We start from the raw sequence: 24,871 nt of genomic DNA on the forward strand, positions 1-24,871 counted from the left end.
GAGGAACCAGAGATCAAATTGCCAACATCCGCTGGATCATGGAAAAAGCAAGAGAGTTCCAGAAAAACATCTCTTTCTGCTTTATTGACTATGCCAAAGCCTTGACTGTGTGGATCACAATAAACCGTGGAAAATTCTGAAAGAGATGGGAATACCAGACCACCTGATCTGCCTCTTGAGAAATCTGTATGCAGGTCAGGAAGCAACAGTTAGAACTGGACATGGAACAACAGACTGGTTCCAAATAGGAAAAGGAGTATGTCAAGGCTGTATATTGTCACCCTGTTTATTTAACTTATATGCAGAGTACATCATGAGAAACGCTGGACTGGAAGAAACACAAGCTGGAATCAAGATTGCTAGGAGAAATATCAATAACCTCAGATATGCAGATGACACCACTCTTATAGCAGAAAGAGAAGAGGAACTCAAAAGCCTCTTGATGAAAGTGAAAGTGGAGAGTGAAAAAGTTGGCTTAAAGCTGAACATTCAGAAAACAAAGATCATGGCATCCGGTCCCATCACTTCATGGCAAATAGATGGGGAAACAGTGGAAACAGTGTCAGACTTAATTTTTCTGGGCTCCAAAATCACTGCAGATGGTGACTGCAGCCATGAAATTAAAAGACGCTTACTCCTTGGAAAGAAAGTTATGACCAACCTAGATAGCATATTCAAAAGCAGAGACATTACTTTGCCAACAAAGCTCTGTCTAGTCAAGGCTATGGTTTTTCCTGTGGTCATGTATGGATGTGAGAGTTGGACTGTGAAGAAGGCTGAGCGCCGAAGAATTGATGCTTTTGAACTGTGGTGTTGGAGAATACTCTTGAGAGTCCCTTGGACTGCAAGGAGATCCAACCAGTCCATTCTGAAGGAGATCAGCCCTGGGATTTCTTTGGAAGGAATGATGCTAAAGCTGAAACTCCAGTACTTTGGCCACTTCATGAGAAGAGTTGACTCATTGGAAAAGATTCTGATGCTGGGAGGGATTGGGGGCAAGAGGAGAAGGGGACGACAGAGGATGAGATGGCTGGATGGCATCACTGACTCAATGGACGTGAGTCTGAGTGAATTCCGGGAGTTGGTGATGGACAGGGAGGCCTGGCGTGCTGCGATTCATGGGGTTGCAAAGAGTCAGACACGACTGAGCGACTGATCTGATCTGATCTGAGCAACAAAATACTGACAATTATTACAGAGACGAAAGTCCGAAGGCCCGATGGAAATTACAAGTTCCTTAACTCAAAGTTTTGTATTTCTGTTTAAGCTTTAAACTGTGTATAAAAAAATACTTACTAATAATGTAATGACAAAAATTATGTATTCGATAGATATTAATAATCAGAATAATAAAACAGCCACATGGATCGTTTCACAATCCAACCAGTGATAAGTTTCCTCTCTAAGGAAGGTGTTGGGTTGCACACTACCCTCCTCCCCCTAACCAGGGTGTGTTTGCACAGCTTCAAAACTGAAGAAACATCTTGGAGTCAGCACAGAGACGTCAATGGTTTAAGGGACAGGAGTGCTTGCTTGTCTGCAGCAAGGTCCTCAAGAGACACCCCACTGCGTACCTTGGAGGGGGGACGGACCACAGCAGCAGAATTCGCTCCCAGTGGAAGGGAGAGGTTAGCAGTTACATGGTGAAGTAACTGGGACATGACCCTCTCATTAGCCCTTTGCTTAGCGGTCACTAGCTAAGGCCTGGGGCAAGAGTATGTAGGAAGGTCAGTCATGTGAGTAGGGTGTAGGTGAGGTAGACACTGGCTAACTAGGGCATGCACAGAGAGCAGTGGATGTACCTGACCACATAGAGGTTTTAAAACTATCAGTTCCCTAAGGCTGGACATTTAACCTTCAACCCTTCAGTTCTTCTAACTAGGCTTCATGAACCTTTCATCCACAAATACATTTGAATATCTCTGGAATCTATCCCAATCTTCATAAACAGAGGCAAGGTGATGGCTGCACCACAAATTTCAAAGACTCATGTAAAGCAAAGGGACCTAAATTATTGTTTGTAGGCAGTCACCTAGTGATTAGGGCAGCAATTCGCTTAAAAGGACAAAAGATGACTGAGTAGAAGTGCCGCCCCCCGCCCCCCCCGCCCCCAAATCCAGAACCATAGGTAATCCAACAGCCTCCGCCAGGAAGAAACGGGGTTCAGTTCAGTCGCTCAGTCGTGTCCGACTCTGCGACCCCATGAACCGCAGCACGCCAGGCCTCCCTGTCCATCACCAACTCCCTGAGTCCACCCAAACCCATGTCCGTTGAGTTGGTATTGCCATCCAACCATCTCATCCTTCGTCGTCCCCTTCTCCAACCATAGGTAATCCAACAGCCTCCGCCAGGCAAGAAACGAGGTACACACGCACCAATCCACGTGCACACACTCCAACGCGCTTCGCCAGGAAAGTCGCGCCAAACTGCCAATCAGCGGCGACGCTGGACGTAGACGTGACGCTGTGACATCATAGCAAGATGGCTGCTTCCTGAAGGCTTTCTCTCCTAAGTGTTTTCCCCTCGCTAGTGTCAGGATCCGAGTTAACAGACTGCCTTTCTCCAGCAATGTTCTGTATCCGAGGCTGTGGCCGCCGGGTCGCGGCTTCCCTCACCAAACAGCACCTTGCGTCGGTCCGGTTCGGCGGTGACAGCGCGGCGCCCTGGACTCCGCACTTCGACGTAGTGGTCATCGGCGGAGGACACGCAGGGACCGAAGCCGCTGCCGCCGCAGCTCGATGCGGCTCCCGGACTCTGCTGCTCACGCACCGAGTGGACACCATCGGTGAGTGGCGCGGTGTGAGGCTTGCAGAGAGACGCACGCTGCCAGGGTCCTCCTTCTCCCCTTCCCAGTGCCTTTTCCTCCAGTTACTCTGGTGAGAATCCTACCGAATGTCGTTTTAGCCTGATGTGTGTTTCGCAGATCAAGCGGGACCGGGCCAGAACTCTGGTTTCGGCTATTCTGTGGACCACGAATTGTGCTGCTATTGACAGAAATAATTAGTTGGAGGAGGGTTGAGGGAGAGGTGCCTTGAGAAAAGAGCAAACTCTTAAGAATACTGGTGATACTTTATTTCAATTTTGCCTTTTGCCCTTTACTAGCTTGTTGCTTCGGTTAGAGTGAATCAGCGTTATTAGTGCTCGTTTATTAAATACCCATTGTGTTTTTCTCGAGATTTTGTGGAACCCTTTTGAAGAACGAGGCTACTTTTTAAATTGTATTTTATATTCATACTGAATGTTTATTCCCCAATTTTATGGTCAGGACCCGACTGTGCTTTTTGGCACTTCACAAGCAGTGGTTGGACGGCCATAATTTAAAGCAAGACCCCTCTGTGGCATCATCATAGATGCCAGCTAGGACACTATCTTGTAAATTATGCATGCCTGTGTCTTTCCTTGTGCATTTTGCTTACGAGGGAACTGTAATTGAAATGTTAACTATGCTTTCTGTACTGAAATACTGTTTAGAAATAACCATTCAGTTTATAACTGTGGAGAAATATATACTTTTGTTAACAGCGATTCTTTTGGATAGAGGCTATGTGATTACCAAGTAAAAACCAGGTACTGCATTTCAATAATAATAATTTTAAAAGTTGAATGAACAAAAAAGTATTATTGAACTAAGATGATAAGATAATACTATAAGTGGTGTAGCTTTGTCAAGGATAAAGGAATTCCCATCAAAACATGTATTTATATTTTTATACCAATACAATGTGACCTATGTTATCTTTTTAAATAAATGAATTTCAGTGATATGTAATAACTCTTATAAATGAGCTTAATGAATGACAGTTGTATCTTAAAATCAAAGTCTCATTTTTTTTAAGGTACTTTGATGTCATGGAGTATGAAGTATTTCTGCTTGTTCTCAGAAAGATAGCTTTGACTTAGAAGGTTAAACTTCCATAGGAATACAGAATGCAGGAATTGTCCTGTATCAATTCCGTCGTATCATCTGCCATAATAAAGTCAGAGATAGAAAATTTTTTATTTTATTAATAACCTGAGAAATAGTGCTTTTTGACAAACTCTTGTTTGCCATTCATGACGAAAGAGAAAAGTCTTTTAACACTAAACCACTCACTGGCAAGTAGGAACAGGATTACTTTAGATCAATAAAGATTTATCCCTAAAATAGTGTAGGTCACACTCCCCAAGCACAAAGCCTCATCAGGAAGAGTGTTTACCTAAATAAACTGTGGTTCTATATCAAAGGAAGGAGGAAGATAATCTACGAAGTTGTCATCCCTGTTTTTACAGTAGGGACACTGAGATACAGAATATTAGACAACTTACCAAGATCACCTAGAGCTTCTAAGTGGTGAATATAGGAGCTGAACCAGAACTCTGCCTTGCTCCTAACCCATGCTCATAAGGACAGCACTATTCAGCCTCCCTCTGGAGACCGTGAAAACTTTTGGAGGCCTTAATGCTGGTCACAGGATCAGCAGATGGCCTTTATGGAAGACATAATTAATTATAACTGTGAACCAGTACAAAGAAATTTCTTAAATTATGCTTGATTTAGGAAGGTTTCATGAGGTAAGGTTTTCAAAATCACATTGTAAAGGAAGAGGCAGCATAATGAAGTGCTAAAAATATGTATAAGAGAAAGATTCAAAAGAAACGTCCAGCAGTTGTTTGTCTTCCACGATGCCCTGAATAACTCTTGTATCCCATTGGGACTTCAGCAGTTTTAGTGTTTGCATCATTTTTTATTTTTAATCACATGATTCTAGTCGCTTGTACAGACATTTTCCTATCAAGCACGCACTGTGTGCAAGATGCTCGTATATTTATTTTGTTTATGTCTGTTCTCTTTAGGTCAGATGTCCTGTAATCCTTCCTTTGGTGGCATTGGAAAGGGGCATTTAATGAGGGAAGTCGATGCCTTGGATGGCCTGTGTTCTCGAATCTGTGACCAGTCTGGTATACATTACAAAGTATTAAACCGGCGCAAGGGACCAGCTGTTTGGGGTCTGAGAGCTCAAATTGATAGGAAGCTTTATAAGCAGAATATGCAGGTAAGAACAGGGCATGAAAACAGGAAGGATTGTGGTGATTATTTAACATGCAAGTTATTTTTAACAAGTTATTTTCAACTTGCATTCTCTTTTGCTAGAAAGAAATCCTAAATACACCGCTGCTTACTGTTCAGGAGGGAGCTGTAGAAGATCTCATTCTTACAGAACCAGAGCCTGAGCACACTGGGAAATACCGTGTCAGTGGTGTTGTTTTGGGTATGTACTGCTTACAGATAATAGTAACAGTATCAAACTCCATGTGAAAATTTTATCCTGAGTAGTGTATGGAGATGTTTTGCTTATTCTAGGAAATTGTTGTGTTTTCTGCTCAAGTATGAGGGAAACTGTATAGAAAAAATCCTATTCCTCATTTTATTTTTACCATGAAGCTCACCTTCTGTACCATCTTATTTTGGGACTCTATAGCCTGCAAAATTATGTATTTTTCTCTTGGTATTTCTGTGGTAATTTTTATTTTTCTTAGTTCTGACTTTAAACATTTTAAATTTATATTTTACAAGATTATTATGTATGTTTTTATTTGAGTTACATATTAATTTTTTAAATAAAATTGCACATGCACATATTTTTTACAGAAGAATGGAAAAGCAATTTATCTCTGTTTTCTCCCTTTAAAGACTTAACCACTTTAGCTCTTTTAGCCTTCACTGCAAACACTAATTGGAAGATTTGTGTGTGCATAGTTATTTTATGGCTTGACTGACTCTGTACAGTCTGATGATTAGGGATTGAACTGGCCTTTTTGTTGGGGAATTCCCAAACATCTATGTCTGTTAGTCCTAAAGAGAAGAATCAGTCTTCTGCCAGAGGACTGGACTGTTAGCTTTCTAGGAACAAAGTGGTAGGAGGGGCTGCACTGGAGAAATTTATCCTTTTTTTTTTTAATTGGAGGATAATTGCTTTACAATGTTTTATTGGTTTCTGCCATACAACATCTCAAATCAGCCATAAAAAATTCATCATTTAAAATACTTATTAACTTATTTTCCCTGTTTAAATTTTATTATAGACATTTTTTAGAATGGGATATACATATTAATTTTCTTGCTTAGAAATAATTGAGTGTATTTGTCTTACACGATAAGAAGGACATGGGTAGACAATGCACCTGGAAGTCCTAGCCATGTCACCAGACACCCATGCCCTTCCATTGTCCTGCTCTGTCACCTTTGGCTGTAGCTTTCATCCCAGTGTTCACAAGACCAAAGTCACATATCCAGGCATCCATTATCAGAAAGAAAAGGAAAAAGAGGGAAAGGGTAAAGACCAAATAAAGACAGAGCAAACAAGGTGCATTTCCTTTTAAACAGGATTTCCACTTTCCTATTAATAGACGTCTAGCCCAGCATCTTCTTGAAGTCCATTGACCAAAACTTCATCCTAATGGCCTTCTATGGCCTCAAATTGGTGTGAGAAGATAAATATTTTTAATTGGTATATTTCACCCAAGGAAAATTAGAGTTATTAGTCAAGAAAGTGTGTCAGTTGGATAAGGAATTACTTACATTGAGAGTGCTATCATAACAAATATATTACCTATAACTTACATCCCACATAGGCATTGAACATATCCGGTGTTACAAGTAAAAACAATAATCAAATACTGTGGTAGCCATACGATGCAGCAGTCCCACTACTGGGCATATACCCTGAGAAAACTTCATGATTCAAAAAGACACATGTACCCCAATGTTCATTGCAGCACTATTTACAATAGCCAGGACACAGAAGCATCCTAGATGTCCACCGACAGATGAATGGAAAAAAAGAGTGTGGTACATATACACAATGGAATATTACTCAGCCATAAAAGGAATGAATTTGAGTCAGTTCTAATGAGGTGGATGAACCTAGAGCCTGTTAAACGAGTGAAATAAGTCAGAAAGAGAAAAACAAATATTGTATATTAACGCACAATATGGAATATAGAAAAATGATACTGATGGACCTATTTGCAGCACAGCAGTAGAGACACAGACATAGAGAACAGACTTGTGGACCCAGTGGGGGAAGAAGAGGGTGGGACGAACTGAGAGAGGAGCATTAAAATGTATACAAAACCAGGTGTAGAATAGATAGCAAGTGGGAAGTTGCTGTAAAATACAGGGAGCTCAATCCAGGGCTCTGACAACCTAGAGGGGTGGAATCGGTGGGGAGTAGGAGGGAAGGTTCAAGAGGGAGGGGACGTGTACGTCTGGCTGATTCATATAGTTGTTCTACGGCAGAAACCAACACAACTTTGTAAAGCAGTTATCCTCTGATTAAAAGGAAAAGGAAAGACAAAATGAAGAAAAGCAGAAAGATACTGCTCAAACTTTACTGTGAGGAATTTGGTGGACTCAAAGAGTGAAAAGAAAATACATTGACTGGAGAAGGTGCTTTGGAATTAGACTAGTGTTCAGACTTAGCTTTGGGTTTCAGTTTCTTCATCTACAAAATTGGGAGAGTAATGTATATTTCACGAAATGTGAAAAATGTGACTTAATGTTGAGGCTGGCATATAGTAAGGATTTAACAGATTACAATAAAATATTTAATAAATAATTATACTTAATTACTTAATAAATAACTGCAACATTAATAGTAAAAAAACATGGTAGCTGCAGCCAGCTAATGCCTAAAAAAATTTTTTTAAGAAAAAATAAATTGCCATTTACCACAGACAATTAAAGCCAGGGATCTGAAAAAATTTTCAATTTGCTCTATATTCCACCTGAATTTTTAAAATTCCATATAAGTATATTTATGATGTAGGCATATCTTTTTTATAGATTAGAATGCCAACTTTCCTAAAGTTCAAGTAGTTTCCCCAAGTCCCACAGCTAGAAAATATCACAGTCAAGAACTCAATCCAGGTATTTAAAAACTTAAATGTTCCTTTTGCATCATCAACAGTTTAAAGGGGATGAAAGAAGGCAGAGTGAAAAGGTGGTCTCTCTCTCATCTTGTGCTCCAGGCAGCCGGTTTCCTTCTTCAGGAGCATTCCTAGGCACTGGCGTGGTCTTTCTGTCTGTGATTTTATCCTTGACTTCATGCAGAGGTATATATATTCCACCCCCACACACAGTAGTAACATATTGTACACAGTCTGCTATACTTTTTTTTTAACCACTTAATCTGTGTTTGCTTTGCCTTTTAGGAGCTATGTTTCTTTCTTATAAGTTCATGGCTTTTGTTCTGTGATTACCTTAGTAACTATGATTTTGTATAATACACCCCATCTTCCCTTTCTTCTGTCAGTGTTTCCTGACTTCCCTATGTTGAACAGTTACTACTTTTATTTTCATTTCCTTTTCTCTCTGCCTCCTTTCCTCGCCAGACTTGATGATTATATTGTTTTTATTAAGGTAGCCCTTTATGCTTTTTAATTATTTTTACTTGTTACTTAAATTAGTATCTTCAAACGCTATTTCTTGGACCCTGTCTATATTTTATGGGCCCAACAATACAATTTTTAATTAACTTTTTTTTACTGAAGTGTAGTTGATTTACAGTGAAGTGATATATTCTTTTTCAGTCTTCTCCATTATAGCTTATTAATAATCGGGTTTTTATTGTAGTAAAATGTATATAGCATAAAGTTTGCCACTGTAGCCATTTCTAAGTATACAGTTCCACGCCCTCAAGTACCCCCACAGTGATGTGCAGCTGTCACCACTCTCCATTTCTAGAACTTTGGAAATTTAGTTGAAATACTGTACCCATTAACAGTAACTCTCTATTACCCAAAGAATTAACCCACATTTTCTTGTATGGTAGATCCATCTGTAGACAAGCCTTTATATGTGGTTTTCAGCTCTTTCTCCTCTTCAGCCCCCAGCTGCATTCCCACATTTTTCACACTCAGTCCTCCCGTTTCTGTGTCGCTGCAGGGCAGAGTACTTCACTGTCATCTGTATGTTCTCTTCAGGTTCTTGAGTTATAGCATTCTCCCCTCTGCTCAATCAGTTATCACTCTTCCAACCACTTCAAAAAAATTTTTTATTTTATGTAGAGTATAGTTGATTTACAATATTGTGTTAGTTTCAGGTGTACAGCAAAGCAATTCAGTTAAACGTATATAATGTATATATCCATTCTTTTCTCAGGTTCTTTTCTACTGTAGGTTATTATAGAATATTGAGTAGAGTTCCTTGTGTTATATAGTAGGTCCTTGTTGACTATTTTATTTATTGTGGTGTGTATAAATTAATCCCAAATTCCTGATTTATCCATCCCCCCCAACCACTTTCTTTCAAAAATATTTGAAATTTTTCATCTTTTGACAAATTCTTTTCCATTCTTGTGGTTCTCATGGTTTCATATCTTTTTTGCTCCTTTATTTTCTTTTGGAATTTTAAGAAGGAGAAGAAATCATGTGAGGTGGGATCTGTTAAATTTAACTAGAAGTCTAAATTTAATTAATTTTAAAAATTAACTGAGACCAGCTATTCAGTGCTGACAAGACTTTAGGAACATGTGTATCTGTGATAATACATTATGCTCTCCGTCTCAGCTTTCCTGCATTCTTCAGATTGATGACATGTAGCCTTCTTACTGATTTAAAATCTTTTTCAGGTTTCTAAAGACAAATTTTTCTGTAGTTCTCCTACAAAAGCGTAACATTCTAATTTGACCCATGGTGACAATTAGGACATGAGTTTTGTTCTCTTTCTTGTCCTTTAGCCGATGGAAGTAAAGTGTATGCAGAGAGTGTGGTTCTGACTACTGGGACATTCCTGAGAGGCATGATTGTAATCGGATTGGAAATGCATCCAGCAGGACGTTTAGGGGATCAGCCTGCCATAGGGTTGGCTCAGACCCTGGAGAAGTTGGGGTTTGTGGTGGGAAGATTGAAGACTGGGACTCCGCCCCGAATCGCCAAAGAATCCGTTAATTTCAGCATTCTAAACAAGCAGACACCAGATAATCCATCCATACCTTTCAGCTTTATCAATCAGACAGTGTGGATTAAGGTGAGATAATTTATGAAAATCTGGCCTTAAATAGGGAATATAGACTTTTTTGGTATTCATTTTTCATCACTATTAATTAGGGCACAAAAATGTGTTCTTTAAAAGGAGTAGCTGATTTGGCTACTTGGGTATTTCCTCACAAATTCTTTTAAGTGGTGGTGGTTTTTGCCATACATTCACGTGAATCAGCCATGGGTGTACATGTATTCCCCATCCCGACCCTCCCTCCACCTCCCTCCCAAAATCCCATAAATTCTTAAATTTCATTGATTTGATAACTTTACCTATTTAAACTTTTTGTAATAATTTCAGAAAAGTTGTAGGACTGTTACTTGCCCTCTCCATATATATAGACATAGATACATATATTTAACATATAGAACAGTAACATACACATTTATTTTTATTCTTTTTTCTTTTCCCAAAACATTTAAAAGTTGCAGAGATCATGACCCTTTACCTCTAAATACCTCAGTCTGCATCTCAGCTAAGCCCAAAGACATCCTCATATAACCTCAATGCAGTGATGAAATTTGGGGACTTTAACATTGACACAGTGCTGTTATCGAAAATAAAATTCATAGAGTTTTCTGACCACCCCAATACATTTTTTTGTCCCAACGTTCTTTTTCCAACCTAGGATCATATATTGCATTTAATTGTCATTTCTTCTTAATCTGGAATAATTCCTCAGTCTTAATAATACTGATACTTTTGAAGATATAGGCTACTTTTACCTATCCTTGTAATTTAAAAAAAAACAAGCTATATATTGTGTGTTTAGAATCAAGGGCTAGTAGTTGACGCTCCTAATTTCTGGTGAGTGTTACCCTGATGAGTGGCTATTAATTTATTTATTTGGCCATGCTGCACAGCTTGTGGGAACTTAGTTCCCCGACCAGGGATTGAATCCATGCCTCCTACAGTGAAAGTGTGGAATCCTAACCACTAAACCATCAGGGAATTCCCTCTTTTGACATTCTTATCTTTCCTCAACACTTTGTCTTACTTAGTTTTAAAATAAGTCTCAGACATCATTTCATCCAGAAATACCTTGGTACATGTCTTTAACAAATAAGGATTTTGTAAAACTCAACCATAATACTGTTAACACATATAGCAAAACATAATTTATTAATATCATCTGATACTCAGTGCTCAATTTTCCTTAGTATTAAATATAGATATATTATTGAAGTATAGTTGAACTACAATGTTCCAAGTGCATTCCAAGTATTTTATAGTTGTTTTATTTGAACCAAGAACCAAATGAGGTTCATACATTACATATCTTATAATAGTTCCTCTCTTTTTTACATCTGTGTGCTGTGCTGTGCTTAGTCGCTCAGTTGTGTCTAACTCTTTGCAACCCCGTGGACTGTAGCATGCCAGGCTCCTGTGTCCATGGGGCTTCTCCTGGCAAGAATACTGGAGTGGGTTTGCCATGCCCTCCTCCAGGAGATTTTCCTGACCCAGGAATCGAACCAGGGTCTCCTGCACTACAGGTGGATTCTTTACTAGTTGAGCTACCAGGGGAGCCTCTTTTACATCTACATGGGGAAGAAACTGAGACATTTCTCTTCTGGAATTTCCTACATTCTAGATTTGTAGATTTGTCTGATTTCACTGCTCTGGTGCCTTAAACATGTTCCTGCATCATCAGTATTTCCTATGAACTGTTGATCTGGAGGCTTGTGTCAATTTACGTTCATCTTTGGGGTTGTTTTTCACAAACATACTTCACCATTAGTATTTGGCTTTGTGCATAGATTTGATGTCTTTACAAGTAAGTTTATATCATGTGTGGAATTTATTTGAATTAGAGGCAAACTAATAGAGAAGCAAAACAGTATTTTGACGAGTTCCCATGTTTTAGCCAGAAGATCAGCTGCCATGTTACTTGACTCACACTAACCCTCGAGTGGATGAGATTGTCCTTGAGAACCTTCACCTTAACTGTCACGTTAAGGAAACTACAAGAGGACCCCGGTAAGGACAAAATACCAGTGCTTAATTACAGTAAGGATTGTCAAACCTCTTTTGTTTAATTGCATTTTTAAATTCCAATGTCTTATTCTAGATACTGTCCCTCCATTGAATCAAAGGTCTTGCGTTTTCCAAACCGTGTACATCAAGTTTGGTTGGAACCTGAAGGAATGGATTCTGACCTCATCTACCCCCAAGGGTTATCTGTGACACTGCCAGCTGAATTACAGGAGAAGATGATCACATGCATCAGAGGCTTGGAGAACGCTAAAATGATTCAGCCAGGTAAAGAGACTGCCAGCTGCCCTTTGGTCTGAGCTCAGTGTTGCTTAGCAGACAGCGGAAAATTGAAGCTACAGTCATGGTGCTTAGAGCCCCAGAAGACAAAACCCAGCATCTGCACGTTTATTTATAAAATAGTCTTCACATTTCAAGAGCATTTAATGATAATCTTTGCATCTCTGCTTGAGGCAAACCCAGCGCTGTTTTTGCTTATTTTGTACCATCTGTTCTTTGGCCAGGCTACGGTGTTCAGTATGATTACATGGACCCCCGGCAGATCTCTCCTTCTCTCGAGACTCATTTGGTGCAGCGGCTCTTCTTTGCTGGACAGATAAATGGCACTACTGGTTACGAGGAAGCTGCAGCTCAAGTAAGAAGTGGTTCAAATGTTACTATAAACAGAAAAGGACTATTTAACTGGTGTTCCTCCTCTTGACATCTGTCATGATTGCTATATAGAGCTTAGATACAACTCATAACTGTAATAGCAAACTGACTTCTATTTCAGGAACTATGGGAGTGGCTTCTGTATACAACAAGATTTTTTAAACACTGTGTCTTTGTTACTCTCTTCTGAGCTCCTAGATCCAGTTGCATATTTTGATGAGATTTTTGTATTGCTTCTGAAATTTAAAAAAAGAAAATTTAGTTCTTTTAACCTAACCTAACTTTATTGAAAATTACCCTGTTATTACTCCTTTTTAAACAGAAAGTTATGTTATTTTTACTTGTAAATGGGCAAAGGCTAAAAAAGTCTTACAAGTGGATTTTTTTTTTTTAAAGATTAGCCACCTGGTTTATCAAGAATATTAGATATTTTTGAAAACAATGAATTATAGCATTCTAAAGTGGTATATTACCCATATTCTGTTTGTGAATATGAACCACATTTTCTGTCTCTGTTTTGTCCCTTCTGGGCAGGTCTGCTTCCTTACTGCCTGAACCATTTTTTCCAGGTAGTGTCTGAATAGGATAGCTCTTTGTTCAGTTCATAATGGCCTTTTAAACATTTCAGTCCTCTTGTAGGGTGTGATAGCTGGAATCAATGCAAGTCTTCGGGTCAGACACAAGCCTCCTTTTGTCATTAGCCGAACAGAAGGTTACATAGGAGTCTTGATTGATGACCTCACCACACTGGGCACCAACGAACCATACCGCATGTTTACCAGCCGAGCCGAGTTCCGTTTGTCACTGCGTCCTGATAACGCCGACAGCAGGCTCACATTCCGAGGTAACTCTTACACTGAGTCCTGCAACCAGACTTTCTCTCCTTTAAGACCTCTTTCATTATAATCTCCCCCTCCCCCTTCTAGGGTACAAGGAAGCTGGTTGTGTGTCCCAACAACGATATGAAAGAGCTTCTTGGATGAAGTCTTCTTTAGAAGAAGGCATTTCTATGCTAAAATCCATTGAGTTTTTAAGTACTAAATGGAAAAACTTAATTCCAGAGTCTTCTATAAGTAGTGGTAAAAGTCTGCCTCTCAGGTATGCATTTTTTGTATAAACTTTCTTTTTGTAGAAAAATGGAGTCATCTCAGAGAGATACTACCATAGATTCCCTACCTACACATTTTAAACGAACGCAGCTCTTATGTTTGCTTCTTTTCAAAATTCTTTAGAGATAATCTCCTTACTCACGAATGACAATATATATGATTCTAAATTATTCTTTATTTTATTTCTCTGTGGCTCCCATTGAGTTCTGCCTTTCCTAAGATCTAGCGGGCATAAACCAAGAAATAGCATCTGCTTTCTTTTTTAGGCATTGAACAATTGGAATGGTCTCATCTTGCCTATGAGCCATAGCAGGGAAACTTTGATTAAGCAGTGTTACCAATTCTTGAAGACTCCCTTACTACATGTTAGGAGTTTTTTTGTCCTTATTTTTACCATTCTGGTTGTATGGACTCTAAAGGACACTAATAGAGATCTTTCTTGATTCAGAGATACATTTCTGAAAACCTCATGTAATTCAAAATTTACATCAGTCACCACTGATTTTTCCCATTTAAAAAATGTAAGCTAACGTGGGGAGCGGGGGTTGGAGGGTGGGTTTAGAAGGTATAAACCTACAATCATTGTATTTCAGAAGCACACATGCTGACTTGATCTTGCTGCTGTGTCTCCAGTATGTTTTTTGTTTATAGTTTTCTTTTTCTCAGTCCTTGTTTTGCTTGTGAGGAAATTTGTAGATTTAATGGTATATTCATTTTAATGCCACTTTTTATCATCCACAATCTCTCTAAGCGCTCTCTCTCTTTTTAACAGCCAGGCATAACATGTCTTTGACTTTCATCTCATCACAGTGTTTTTTGTTTACAACTTGTGTTCCCAAATTTTCATTTTCATGAGAATTTCCCAAAGCACTGGCATCACTGAAGAGGAGAATAAGCAGGTTTTTAATTATAGTAACGGTAAATAATCGGCTTCCCAGGTGGCGCTAGTGGTACAGAACCCACCTGCCAATGCAGGAGACCTAAGAGATGTGGGTTCGATCCCTAGGTCAGGAAGATCCCCTGGAAAAGGACATGGCAACCCACTTCAGTATTCTTGCCTGGAGAATCCCACAGACACAGGAGCCTGGCAGGCTACAGTCCATAGGGTAGTAAAGAGTCAGACATGACTGAAGTGCCTTAGCAACAATAAATAATAAAGAATCTGCATGGTTGTCACCCAAACCAGGGGGTCTCATTTACAGGAAAGACAGCTTGGTTCACAGATAAGGGTGGCAGATTTATTTGTGTACCAGTTAAGTGGTACTGGGAGATGGTAGTAGTATAAGCATAGTTTTATATTTCACTCTGTTTTCCAGATATTTGTTTAAATTTAAGAGGGTTTATTATTATTTCAAGCTTTGCAGAAGAATTTATAGCATTATGCTTCATTTAGGTCAAATATTGCACTGTGTTAGATTTTATATAATAAGAATTTTCATTCAATGTGACTCATGTGGATTGAGGTCATAGTGAGAGCAAGGGAAGTGATTGTTTTCAACACAGTTTAGAATGCTAATTGATGAATAAAAATATGAAAAAGGAGGGGGCTGTCGGCTTTATATTTTTACCTAATCCTAAGAGTACCCATTTTGTTAAGGTAACTTTTTTTAAAACAGTAATTTGACCAAATGCTTTTCTTGTTAATTTCAGGTGTCTTTCCTTTCAGAAGGAAACAGGGACCTCATCCTCCTGTTTGATTTTGGTAGAATATTTATAGTGTAGTGTTGAGCCTCCCTGAAAGAACTCACTTGATCAATTCCTAGATATATAAAGCTAGAAAGATAGAAAATTGGTCCAAGGACATGTATTGTGTCTGCCGCACACATAGCAAGCTGTGCGCCAGGCACTGAGGGGTAGGACTGGACTTTGAGCTTCCATTTTGACAGAACAGATCCACAGAGCATGCGCGCACACATTTCCTGTTAGGATCATAGGGAGACGCACTGATGTGTCAGGTAGTGCAGAAACTGTCTCTCGTGTTCTGCAGAAGCGTGCTAACTTGTCCTTCAGTGGCAGCCCTCTGTACTCTGAGGCTTAGGCTTCATTCAAAGCTGGTCTTGAAGTTTGGACCTGCAAATAGCTCCAAGCCTTCTAAACAAATTGTTTAAAAGCCTTTTAAAAGATGTATTTATTTTTGGCTGCTCTGGGTCTTCACTGCTGCCTGTGGGCTTTCTCTAGTTGCAGCAAGCGGAAGCTGCTTTTCACTGTGGTACCAGGGCTTCTCATTGCAACAGCTTCTCCTGTCTATGAGCACAGGCTTCAATAGTCACAGCTGGTAGGCTCCAGAGTGCTGGGTCAGTAGTTGTGGCTCATGGGCTTAGTTGCCCCACGGCCTGCGGGATCTTCCCAGACCAGGGATCAAACCTACGTCCCCTGCATTAGCAGGCAGATTCTTAACTTTAACACTGGACCACCAGGGAACCCTAAAACCTTCTTAAAAGTTAAATGGTCATAGGCTTTTCTTTGAGGTCACCATCCTCTAAGATTCCTCTCTTTTTGGTTGGTCATTAGATGTGTTCCTGTATGTTCTGTAATTTTTTTATTTTATTTTTGGCCACCCTGGGTCTTCGTTGCTACTTGCAGGCTTTCTCTGGTTGTGACTGGTGCGGGCTGCTCTCAAGTTGCAGAGCATGGGCTTCTCGTTGTGATGGCTTCTCATGTCTCAGAGCACTAGTTCCAAGGCGAGTAAGCTCTGTAGTTCTGGCACACAGGCTCAGTTGCCCCATAGCATGTGGGATCTCCCCAGACCAGGGATTAAACCCATGTTCCCTGCATTAGCAGGTGATTCCTAACCACTGAGCAACCAGGGAAGTCTTGGTTTTATAATTTCTGAAAGAACAACCCCTTTTCTTGTGGAGTTTAGGGTTATTTGGTTTCATTGTATCAACAGCTTATCTGATGAGACTTCTGAAATTAATTGACATAATTCATCTTGTGGAGCACAACAAAGTTGACAGCTCCTTGTGGGAAGAGGTGTCTGGCCTTTCCTAGACTGTCTGAGATGAGACAGGCCTCTGCAGAGAGTGTGACACATGACTGTGGTGATAGAATGAGCTGTAAAAAACAAACAAACAAACAAACACATCTGGGAGGCCTGAAGGGACTTGGAACCCTGGGATGGGCAGATTTGACCTTCTTTTGACTTAATAAATTAATTGGTTTAATTGATTTTGGGTGGACAGAGTTGATAAAAAAAGCAATCTATTGAAAGAGGGAAAGGGCAAAGTAAATAAAAATAAAGTTAAGGCAGTAAGTGTACTGTAGGGAAAGTGTACAGATCAGTGAAACCTTGTGAGAACCAAGCAAAATGAGAAGGAAACTGCAGGGTATTTTCCAGTCTTGGAACAAGCAGATCTCCTTTAGTTGGTTCTAAGCATGCGTGTAGAAGGATGGCGCATTCAACGGACATGGGCTTAATGTGACTTAGATGTAAATTCTTAGGGAGTTCAATCACACCCTTGTTTTCAGAGGATATTCTGTCCTAATAGGAAAGCTCCAGAGGACAAATGGATTGTTGCAGTACCACTTTACCAACTACTTACCCCTCTTGATAAAGGAAAGGAGTTGAGAATCACATGCTCTCTTTCAAAAAATTGCAGAGGAAGGAACACTTCCAAACTCATTCTATGAAGCCACCATCACCCAGATAACAAAAGCAGACAAAGACATCACAAAAAAAGAAAATTACAGGCCACTATTACTGATAAACATAGATGCAAAAATCCTCAACAAAATTCTAACAGAATTCAGCAACACATTAAAAAGATCATACACCATGATCAAGTCAGGTTTATCCCAGGGATGCAAAGATTCTTTAATATACGCAAATCAATGTGATACATCATATCAACAAATTGAAAGATAAACACCATATGATAATCTCAGTAGATGCAGAAACACTTTCGACAGATTTCAGCCTGAGAATCACATGCTGATCTCATGGAGGTCCCGCTATGTCACAGATGCTGCTGTTTGCTCAGTGTACTTGGGGAAAATTAGAAATATATTGATATTGTTTATTCTGAGATTTGGTATTACTTTCAAGGAATTTTGTTCTTAATCTGCCTGATATGATATGGACCCTTGTGTTAATGAAACTTTTCTGTGTTTGTAGAGCTCTTGATGTTCTGAAGTATGAGGAAGTTGACATGGAGTTGTTGGCCAGGGCTGTTCCAGAGCCCTTGAAGAAGTACACCCAATGTAGAGAGCTGGCCGAAAGACTGAAAATAGAAGGTAGAAAATTTTTTACTTAGGATGTCTGTATGCTCCCTTCTTCATTTGTGCAAATAATGAATGAATTGCAGATACACAGAGAGCTCTGTGTCAAGAGGAGCCATTATTACCGTAAGACCAGCATCGTCTTAGGCTCTGACCACTCAGAGTAGGTTTCCCAGGTAGCACTGTAACACATCATAATGTGTTAGGAAGACTCCACCCCAGACCCACTGAGTGAGCATTTGCATTTTAACAAGATCCCTAGGAGATCTGTGTGTATATTTCATGTTGGGAAGTGCCACTGTCGAGCTCTCCTTTTAAAAAAAAAAAAAACAAACTTAAATCTTTTTTCCTTTTGAACTTTTTTTTTTAATGTTTTCTCCACTTAAATGTTCTACTAATGAGGAAAATAATGCTATTTTTGGCTTTGATGATATAATACTTTTCTATTAACAAAGACTTATTTTGTATCAGGCAAAGAAGTTCACATTCTGCCCCTGTATGTTATAACATTTGACGTGCTCTCATATTCTTGGTCAGTATATTGACCATCAAAGTCACATGTGACTTTTGGAGTTGTACTGCAATTTATAATTTTTTCTTTATAAAAAAAATTTCAGGACTTCCCTGAAGACTCCATACGCCAAATGCAGGGGGCACAGATTTGATCCTCAGTCAGGGAAGATCCCACATGCCAAAAAAAAAAAAAAATTCAAACAGAAATACTGATAATAGCATTAGCTTCTGCATTGTGATAGAAGATTTTTTTTTTCCTCCACTGGAAAATTGTGTGCAGAAAAAGTCAGGGAACAGAATGAGATGGGAGAGAAGGGTAGGAAAAGCAGGATAAAAGGTGGACTGTTTAAACAGGAAAGGCCTTCAGGCTCCTTGGGGACCAGCGAAGGTGGTGAGAATGCTGCAGTCCTAGCAGTAACGTTTTCTTTCAGTTCCAGAGAGGTCTGTTACCTTGCTATGCTTTGACTGCTTATATAGAATGACCCAAGTGCTGCCTATCATTCTTCCAAATGAACATGCCCTGGTCATTTGCTAATGTGTAAGAAGTATTGTTAACCTTATATCTCAACATCATGATCTTTCTATTGAGTAAAAGTTACTTTATTGAACATTTAGGCCATTAGCATCTGGGAAAAGGTGATTAAACTCTGTATTTTAAACTTGGTTTGCAGTTTTACTGTGTCCAGTAAATGGTCCAAAATAATTATCTTCAACTTGTTTATAGGAAACCCTGACTTCAGCCATGGAGTAGTTACTGTTTTGCTTTGTTCTTTAAGACTGGCGTATATAAAACTCTAACTAATACCCATGGCTTAAAAGAAACCACACTAGGTTAAAATATAGTGTATATCAGTAGTTTTCAAATCACTACCTAGATCCTCCACTGGATAAGTTTTTTCTTTTTTTTTTAATGTGGACCATTTTAAAAATCTGTTGAATTTATTACAGTATTGCTTCTGTTTTATGTTTTGGTTTTTTTGGCCCTGAGGCATGTGTGATCTTAGCTTCCTGACCAGGTATCAGACCTGCACCCCTTGAATTGGAAGGTGAAGTCTTAACCACTGGACTGCCAGGGAAGTCCTTAGACAAGTTTCTTGAAGGCAGAAATCAGTTTCAGATTCTTCTTTGTACTATCTTTCATTGTTTTGCTATACATATTTGAAAAAGTAAATGTATCTTTAACATATACATTATTTATATTCTGTGATCCTATAGTCTATTCCTGAGTCATAAAATTTCATTACAATTTGTCATGCTGATGTGTTACATGTTATATTAATCCCTTTACATGAATTATTTCATTTGATAATTAAAAAGTGTCATGTGAAGGATAGCTACTAGCATTATGTCTTAATTTACAGATAGTTATAACTTGCCCAGGGTCACACAGTTGGGGAGTGGCAGAACTGGGCTTTGAACCTAGTATATCTGTCTACAAGGCCTGTGCACCTCACAGCTCTCCTTTATTGTCAAAAAGACCATCATAAGTTTCTGGGTCAGCCCATAACATTTCTAGATAATGTGGCTGAGGCCCAGAAGTATCATGATGTGTTCATTGTCAGAGGGTAATTTATTGGTAGAGCCAGGCTCAGAGCTGAGATTTTCTGGCTACCAGTCAAGTGATGGAAGCAGAAGCTGCCAGAACCTCTAGGGAAGACTTGCTTTTCTTAAACAGGACAGAATGACCACCTCAGTATAGGTTTTAAAACAGGTCTTGGATTTATTTTTCTAAGAATGGAATGCTTTAATTACAAAATAATTGCTGAATTGTCTTTCTAAGTTCACTCTGAATAAAACTTCAGTTAATTTATTTAAATTATATGTTATCATCCAAGAATATATACTTTTAACAATTATAGCTTTATTTGAAAACCATCTTCTTGGAGAAACACCTAATCTTTAGAACTTCAAACCTATAGCCTGTTGAAGAAAGTGTTCCACCAAAATTTGCATTGAGAAAGAAAGCAATTTTTTTTTTTTAACTTAAAATTTTCTAGTTTTTTTAAATGAGAAGGACATGGAATAAACTGCCAGACAGAATATTGTAGTTAATACACAGGATACTCCCTCTCTTTATTTTAACCCCAGTCTCCTCTTCTGTGAAAGGGAATACCTACCACCTATCGGGGTACTAAGATCATACATGCAAAAGCTCTCTGTAAATTGTAAAAAGCTAGAAACATGTAGGTTGTTAATATTATCTGAGTATCACAACATAATTAATTTTGTTCACCAGCTACTTATGAATCAGTACTGTTCCATCAGCAACAAGAAATAAAGGAAGTTCAGAGAGATGAAGCTCTCCAACTGCCAAAGGACCTAGATTATTTGACTCTCAAGGATATATCTTTGTCCTATGAAGTTCGAGAGAAGCTCCATTTCAGTCGCCCACAGACGGTAAGAAAACAGGCAGTGGATAGGAACAGATCATAGAGAGCCAATGCTTTAATTTTTAAAAGCTGGATTTGTAGTGGCCATATAACTAATGTTTTATTTCATCATAAAAAGCTTAACCTCTTATTTTCATATTCTCTTTGTATAACAGGTGTCATTATATTTTTTATGAGAGATAAAAAAAAGCTTAGTCTAAATAAGTATCTGGAAGTGAAGAATTGGGTTGATTATAATTAGCCAACCATGTGCATGCTTGTTTATATGCATGACTTAAACTACTTTGGGTTAAAATAGAATACATGTCAGTGGTTTTCAGATCACTGCTTGGATCCCTCCAAGGCGTTCCATAGTGTTGCCTTGGGAGCCAGTAGGAGGAAGTAGAGGGCCAGAGATGATCCTGTGTGTGTCTGTGTGTGGTTTGTATTTGCATGAGTACATGGGCACCATGCTGTATACATCTGTTAAAAACTTCAGCATACAGTATTGAATTTGTAATAACAAATATTTAAAGACTTGTAGGCTGTATTTATTGATTCTGAGATACATTTTTAACATCTCTGAGTTGTAGCTTAAAAATTGATGGTGTATCATAGTTTAATGGGCATTGCATTGGGTTTTTTATTTTTTTCAGTGGTTCATAAAATAAAGGGGTACTTAACCAGGAGAAGGCAATGGCACCCCACTCCAGTACTCTTGCCTGGAAAATCCCATGGACGGAGGAGCCCAGTAGGCTGCAGTCCATGGAGTCGCTCAGAGTTGGACAGAACTGAGCTACTTCACTTTCACTTTTCACCTTCATGCATTGGAGAAGGAAATGGCAACCCACTCCAGTATTCTTGCTTTTTTAAAGAGGAGTGATTTCATCAACTAACATGGTATTCTTAGTCATATTCATCATGGAAGGCAGCAGAGAGGCCTTAAGTTTTATAGCTGTATCTTACTCATTTTGGGTTATGTTTTTGTGGATAGTCATAGGCTACACTGCCCAATATGATAGCCGTTAACCAAGTGCAACCATTTACAGTAATTAAAATGAAATAAAGTTAAAAATTCAACTCCTCAGTCATAATAGCCACATTTCAGATGCTCAGTAGCTACAAAAGGCTCTTGGCTGTCATACTGGACAGTTATCATATTTTTACACTGCCAGTGTTACAGAAATTTTCCATTATCACAGAAAAGTTCAGTTGCATTGTATTGGTCATCACAGTTCACCTCTTAACCAAAATTCTGAAATACCATAAGCTCTGACAAACGTTTGCTACAGAGTCATTTGGTGGCAAAACAGACCTGAACTGATATGAGGTCTCTATACCACTTGGAGTGAATAAGTCATACATTTCACTGCAAAAATATACCATAGAAATATTACTGAGATTAGTCATAGGGTGCTGAGCAACACACTGCTAGTGATGTTAGTTTAGTTTAACGAAAAGAAAAGGTTAGATACTCTAACATCTGTTAATTACATGATCTTAGACAAGTCATTTTAATATCTCTTAGTCTCAGTTTCCCCTGTTTTTAAAGTGAAGATATTAATTATAACCACATTTCTTTTATCTACTTTCTAAAGTTATTTTGACAATACATTAAGATAAAGTTTTGAAAATATTTTATAAACTGTAACATACAGATCGTTATCAGGAGGAAAATAAATTTGCTTATAACTAACATAGCTCATTTATGTTTCTCGTGGATTTAATTCCTAGATTGGGGCTGCCAGTCGTATACCTGGAGTGACAGCTGCTGCCATCGTCAACCTGCTCAGATTTGTGAAGACCACTCAGCAAAGACAGGCAGCTATGAATAGAGTTCCCAAAACTGATCAACAGTTACATGATACAGACAGACTTGAAGAGAGTCAGTTATAGCTTTCTATTCATAGAAGAGTTAATCTGAACAAGAGTGTAGACAGGAGATGAGAAGTATTTATATTTAGCACCTGTTAAAATAACTTTATTAGGTTTTGTGGCTTTGTCATTAATTTGTAAATAGGTTATAATTCTGCTTTTTTGTATATCTGAAAAAATAGTTATAAAGTCCATTTATACTCTTTCTTTCAGGTGTTCTAATACAGTATACCTACTAATATAAGTTTGGGCAGTGTTCATCAAAGAGACATACAGTGGAACTAAAACTGAATCTGGAAAAAAAAAAATCTCAGCTTGCGGATTTGCCTACTCATAAGGACAAATTTACTGGGAATTCCCTGATGGTCCAATGGTTAGAACTCCACACTTCTACTGTAGGAGACCCAGGTTGGAACCCTGGTCAGGGAACTAAGATCTGCGTGGCGTGGCCAAAAATAAATAATAAGAACTTTGTCCATAAAAGGTACCAAATTAAAAGTCTTATCTTTCAACTAGTTTTGAAAGTTGGCAGGCTTCTGCTTAGTTATGTTATTTCAAAGCCCTCAAATTCTTAAGGCTAAAAATTTGAAACTGTACAAAATCATCCAGAATCATTCAGCTAATTTCCAGTGCTGGCTGCAGCATGGCGACTAAAGTTCCCCTATTGAAAGTCAGAATTGACAGAAAAATCTGAATGGCGCTGGGACTCTCCAGTACTTGTGATACATGGTTACTGGGGTTAGCGGGGGTGACCAGCCGGGTCTTTGGCTAGCTCCTCAGACACCTTGACCTTTCTTCACTGACTAGAGGATGAACGTAGCCAAGCAGACAAGAGGACCCTACTTATCCTTGGAAATGCCAACTCAGACCTTTTCTGTCAGTCCAGGGAGAAGCTCCCATATCAGCCTCAAGCCAAAGCAGGTATCTCAGACAGTTCTAAGCGCCCTGAAATCACTGGTGTGATTTCAGTGGGTGTGGGGCAAATATCTTCTTACTATAATCATGTATAGCCTCTTGGATGTAGCTCGGTTTCCATGGGTTTCATCTAATTTTGTCTTTCCATAACACAGTCCAGATCAGTAGCAAGTAAAAAGCATTGGGTTAGCCAAAAAGTTTGTTCGGAAGATGTTACAGAACACCCGAGTGAACTTTTTGGCCAACCCAATATGTGTAATGCTGGATGTTTTAGCAATGATGAGTTCTTTTTGATACTTGATGTAGTAATTTCAGTAAGTGGTAACTTTTAGTTATTATGGCCATTCCTAGGCAGAATTCTTACCACAGAGGCATATTGAGTACACTTCTGCATGGTGTTTATTAAAAGAGGGTATTTTGTACTAGTGTTTATCACTAGGGGGGAACCATTGATTGTAAACTTTTCTTTTTCTGGCTAATTGCAGGAGTAAAAGCAATGAGTGGGGTGCTTATTGAATGGAATATAGCAAAAATTGATTTTGAGGAAATAAATTCCTAAATGCTTTGAAAGGTTCTCAACAGCTGTAATTTGGGCCTAGTGATACTACATATAATGAAGCTTGGGTTTTATAATGTGATTCCATTACAGTAGTAACCATCTTACTGAAAAATGTTTGATAGAAAACATGTTTTAGGTTCTGCATTTAGTTTAGCATATGAAACCTCTTTAAATCCACAATTTAAAATATGTTGTTACATATATTATACAAAGTTATCTCACTTAACAGAATATTTCAGAGCAAACCAGCTAAAAATGTAACCTTAGTCCAGTTACTCCATGGGAACCCCCCAACAATGACAACAGCCAGCATCCAACAGAAGTTGGCCTTATGATTTTCTCCACCCACCGCAGACCACATAGCCTGGGAGTTTGAAAAGCTGGGCACATACTGAAGTTCCTTTCAACAGGAACACCAAACTTAAAATGAGGAAATGAGGGATTTCCCTGGTGGTCCAGTGGTTAAGAATCTGCGCTTCCAACGTAGGGAGCATGGTTTGATCCCTGGTCAGGGAACTAAGATGTTACGAGCCACACTGAGCAGCCAAAAAAGGAAATGACTAAGAAACACTAAGCATTTGTCAAATTGGTTGAGGAGGGAGAGAATATGAACATAAGGACCTATGCTAAATGAAACCATCACAGCCTT

At 38.8% G+C, this 24,871-nt stretch overlaps 1 protein-coding gene and 1 non-coding gene across 5 annotated transcripts; both read left to right on the top strand.

Annotated features, from left to right (window-relative positions):
• Positions 1-2,459: 2,459 nt before the first annotated feature.
• Positions 2,460-24,233, top strand: MTO1 (mitochondrial tRNA translation optimization 1). Of its 4 annotated transcripts, none has more exons than XR_015132585.1 (13): positions 2,460-2,785; positions 4,834-5,033; positions 5,132-5,249; positions 8,011-8,094; positions 9,720-10,009; positions 11,886-11,998; positions 12,090-12,280; positions 12,517-12,647; positions 13,293-13,508; positions 13,591-13,762; positions 17,888-18,006; positions 20,741-20,901; positions 22,608-24,233. XR_015132585.1 is itself a non-coding variant. In XM_086316804.1 (13 exons), exons 1-13 carry the CDS (start codon positions 2,569-2,571, stop codon positions 22,767-22,769), a joined length of 2,163 nt encoding a protein of 720 aa, XP_086172930.1. In that variant the 5' UTR covers positions 2,460-2,568; the 3' UTR covers positions 22,770-24,233. The 4 variants fall into 4 exon arrangements, 2 of the variants coding, with proteins under 2 accessions (XP_086172930.1, XP_086172931.1); XM_086316804.1 differs by having other exon boundaries at positions 13,304-13,508; XR_015132586.1 differs by lacking the exon at positions 8,011-8,094.
• On the top strand, positions 23,105-23,177 carry TRNAR-UCU (transfer RNA arginine (anticodon UCU)). Its single transcript has one exon. It is a non-coding gene; the product is annotated as a tRNA-Arg (tRNA).
• Positions 24,234-24,871: the final 638 nt, after the last annotated feature.

This window comes from Bos grunniens, chromosome 9 (assembly GCF_055505025.1).
Source record: "Bos grunniens cultivar Pamir isolate PY7600 chromosome 9, Bosgru_T2T1.0, whole genome shotgun sequence".
NCBI lineage: Eukaryota > Metazoa > Chordata > Mammalia > Artiodactyla > Bovidae > Bos > Bos grunniens.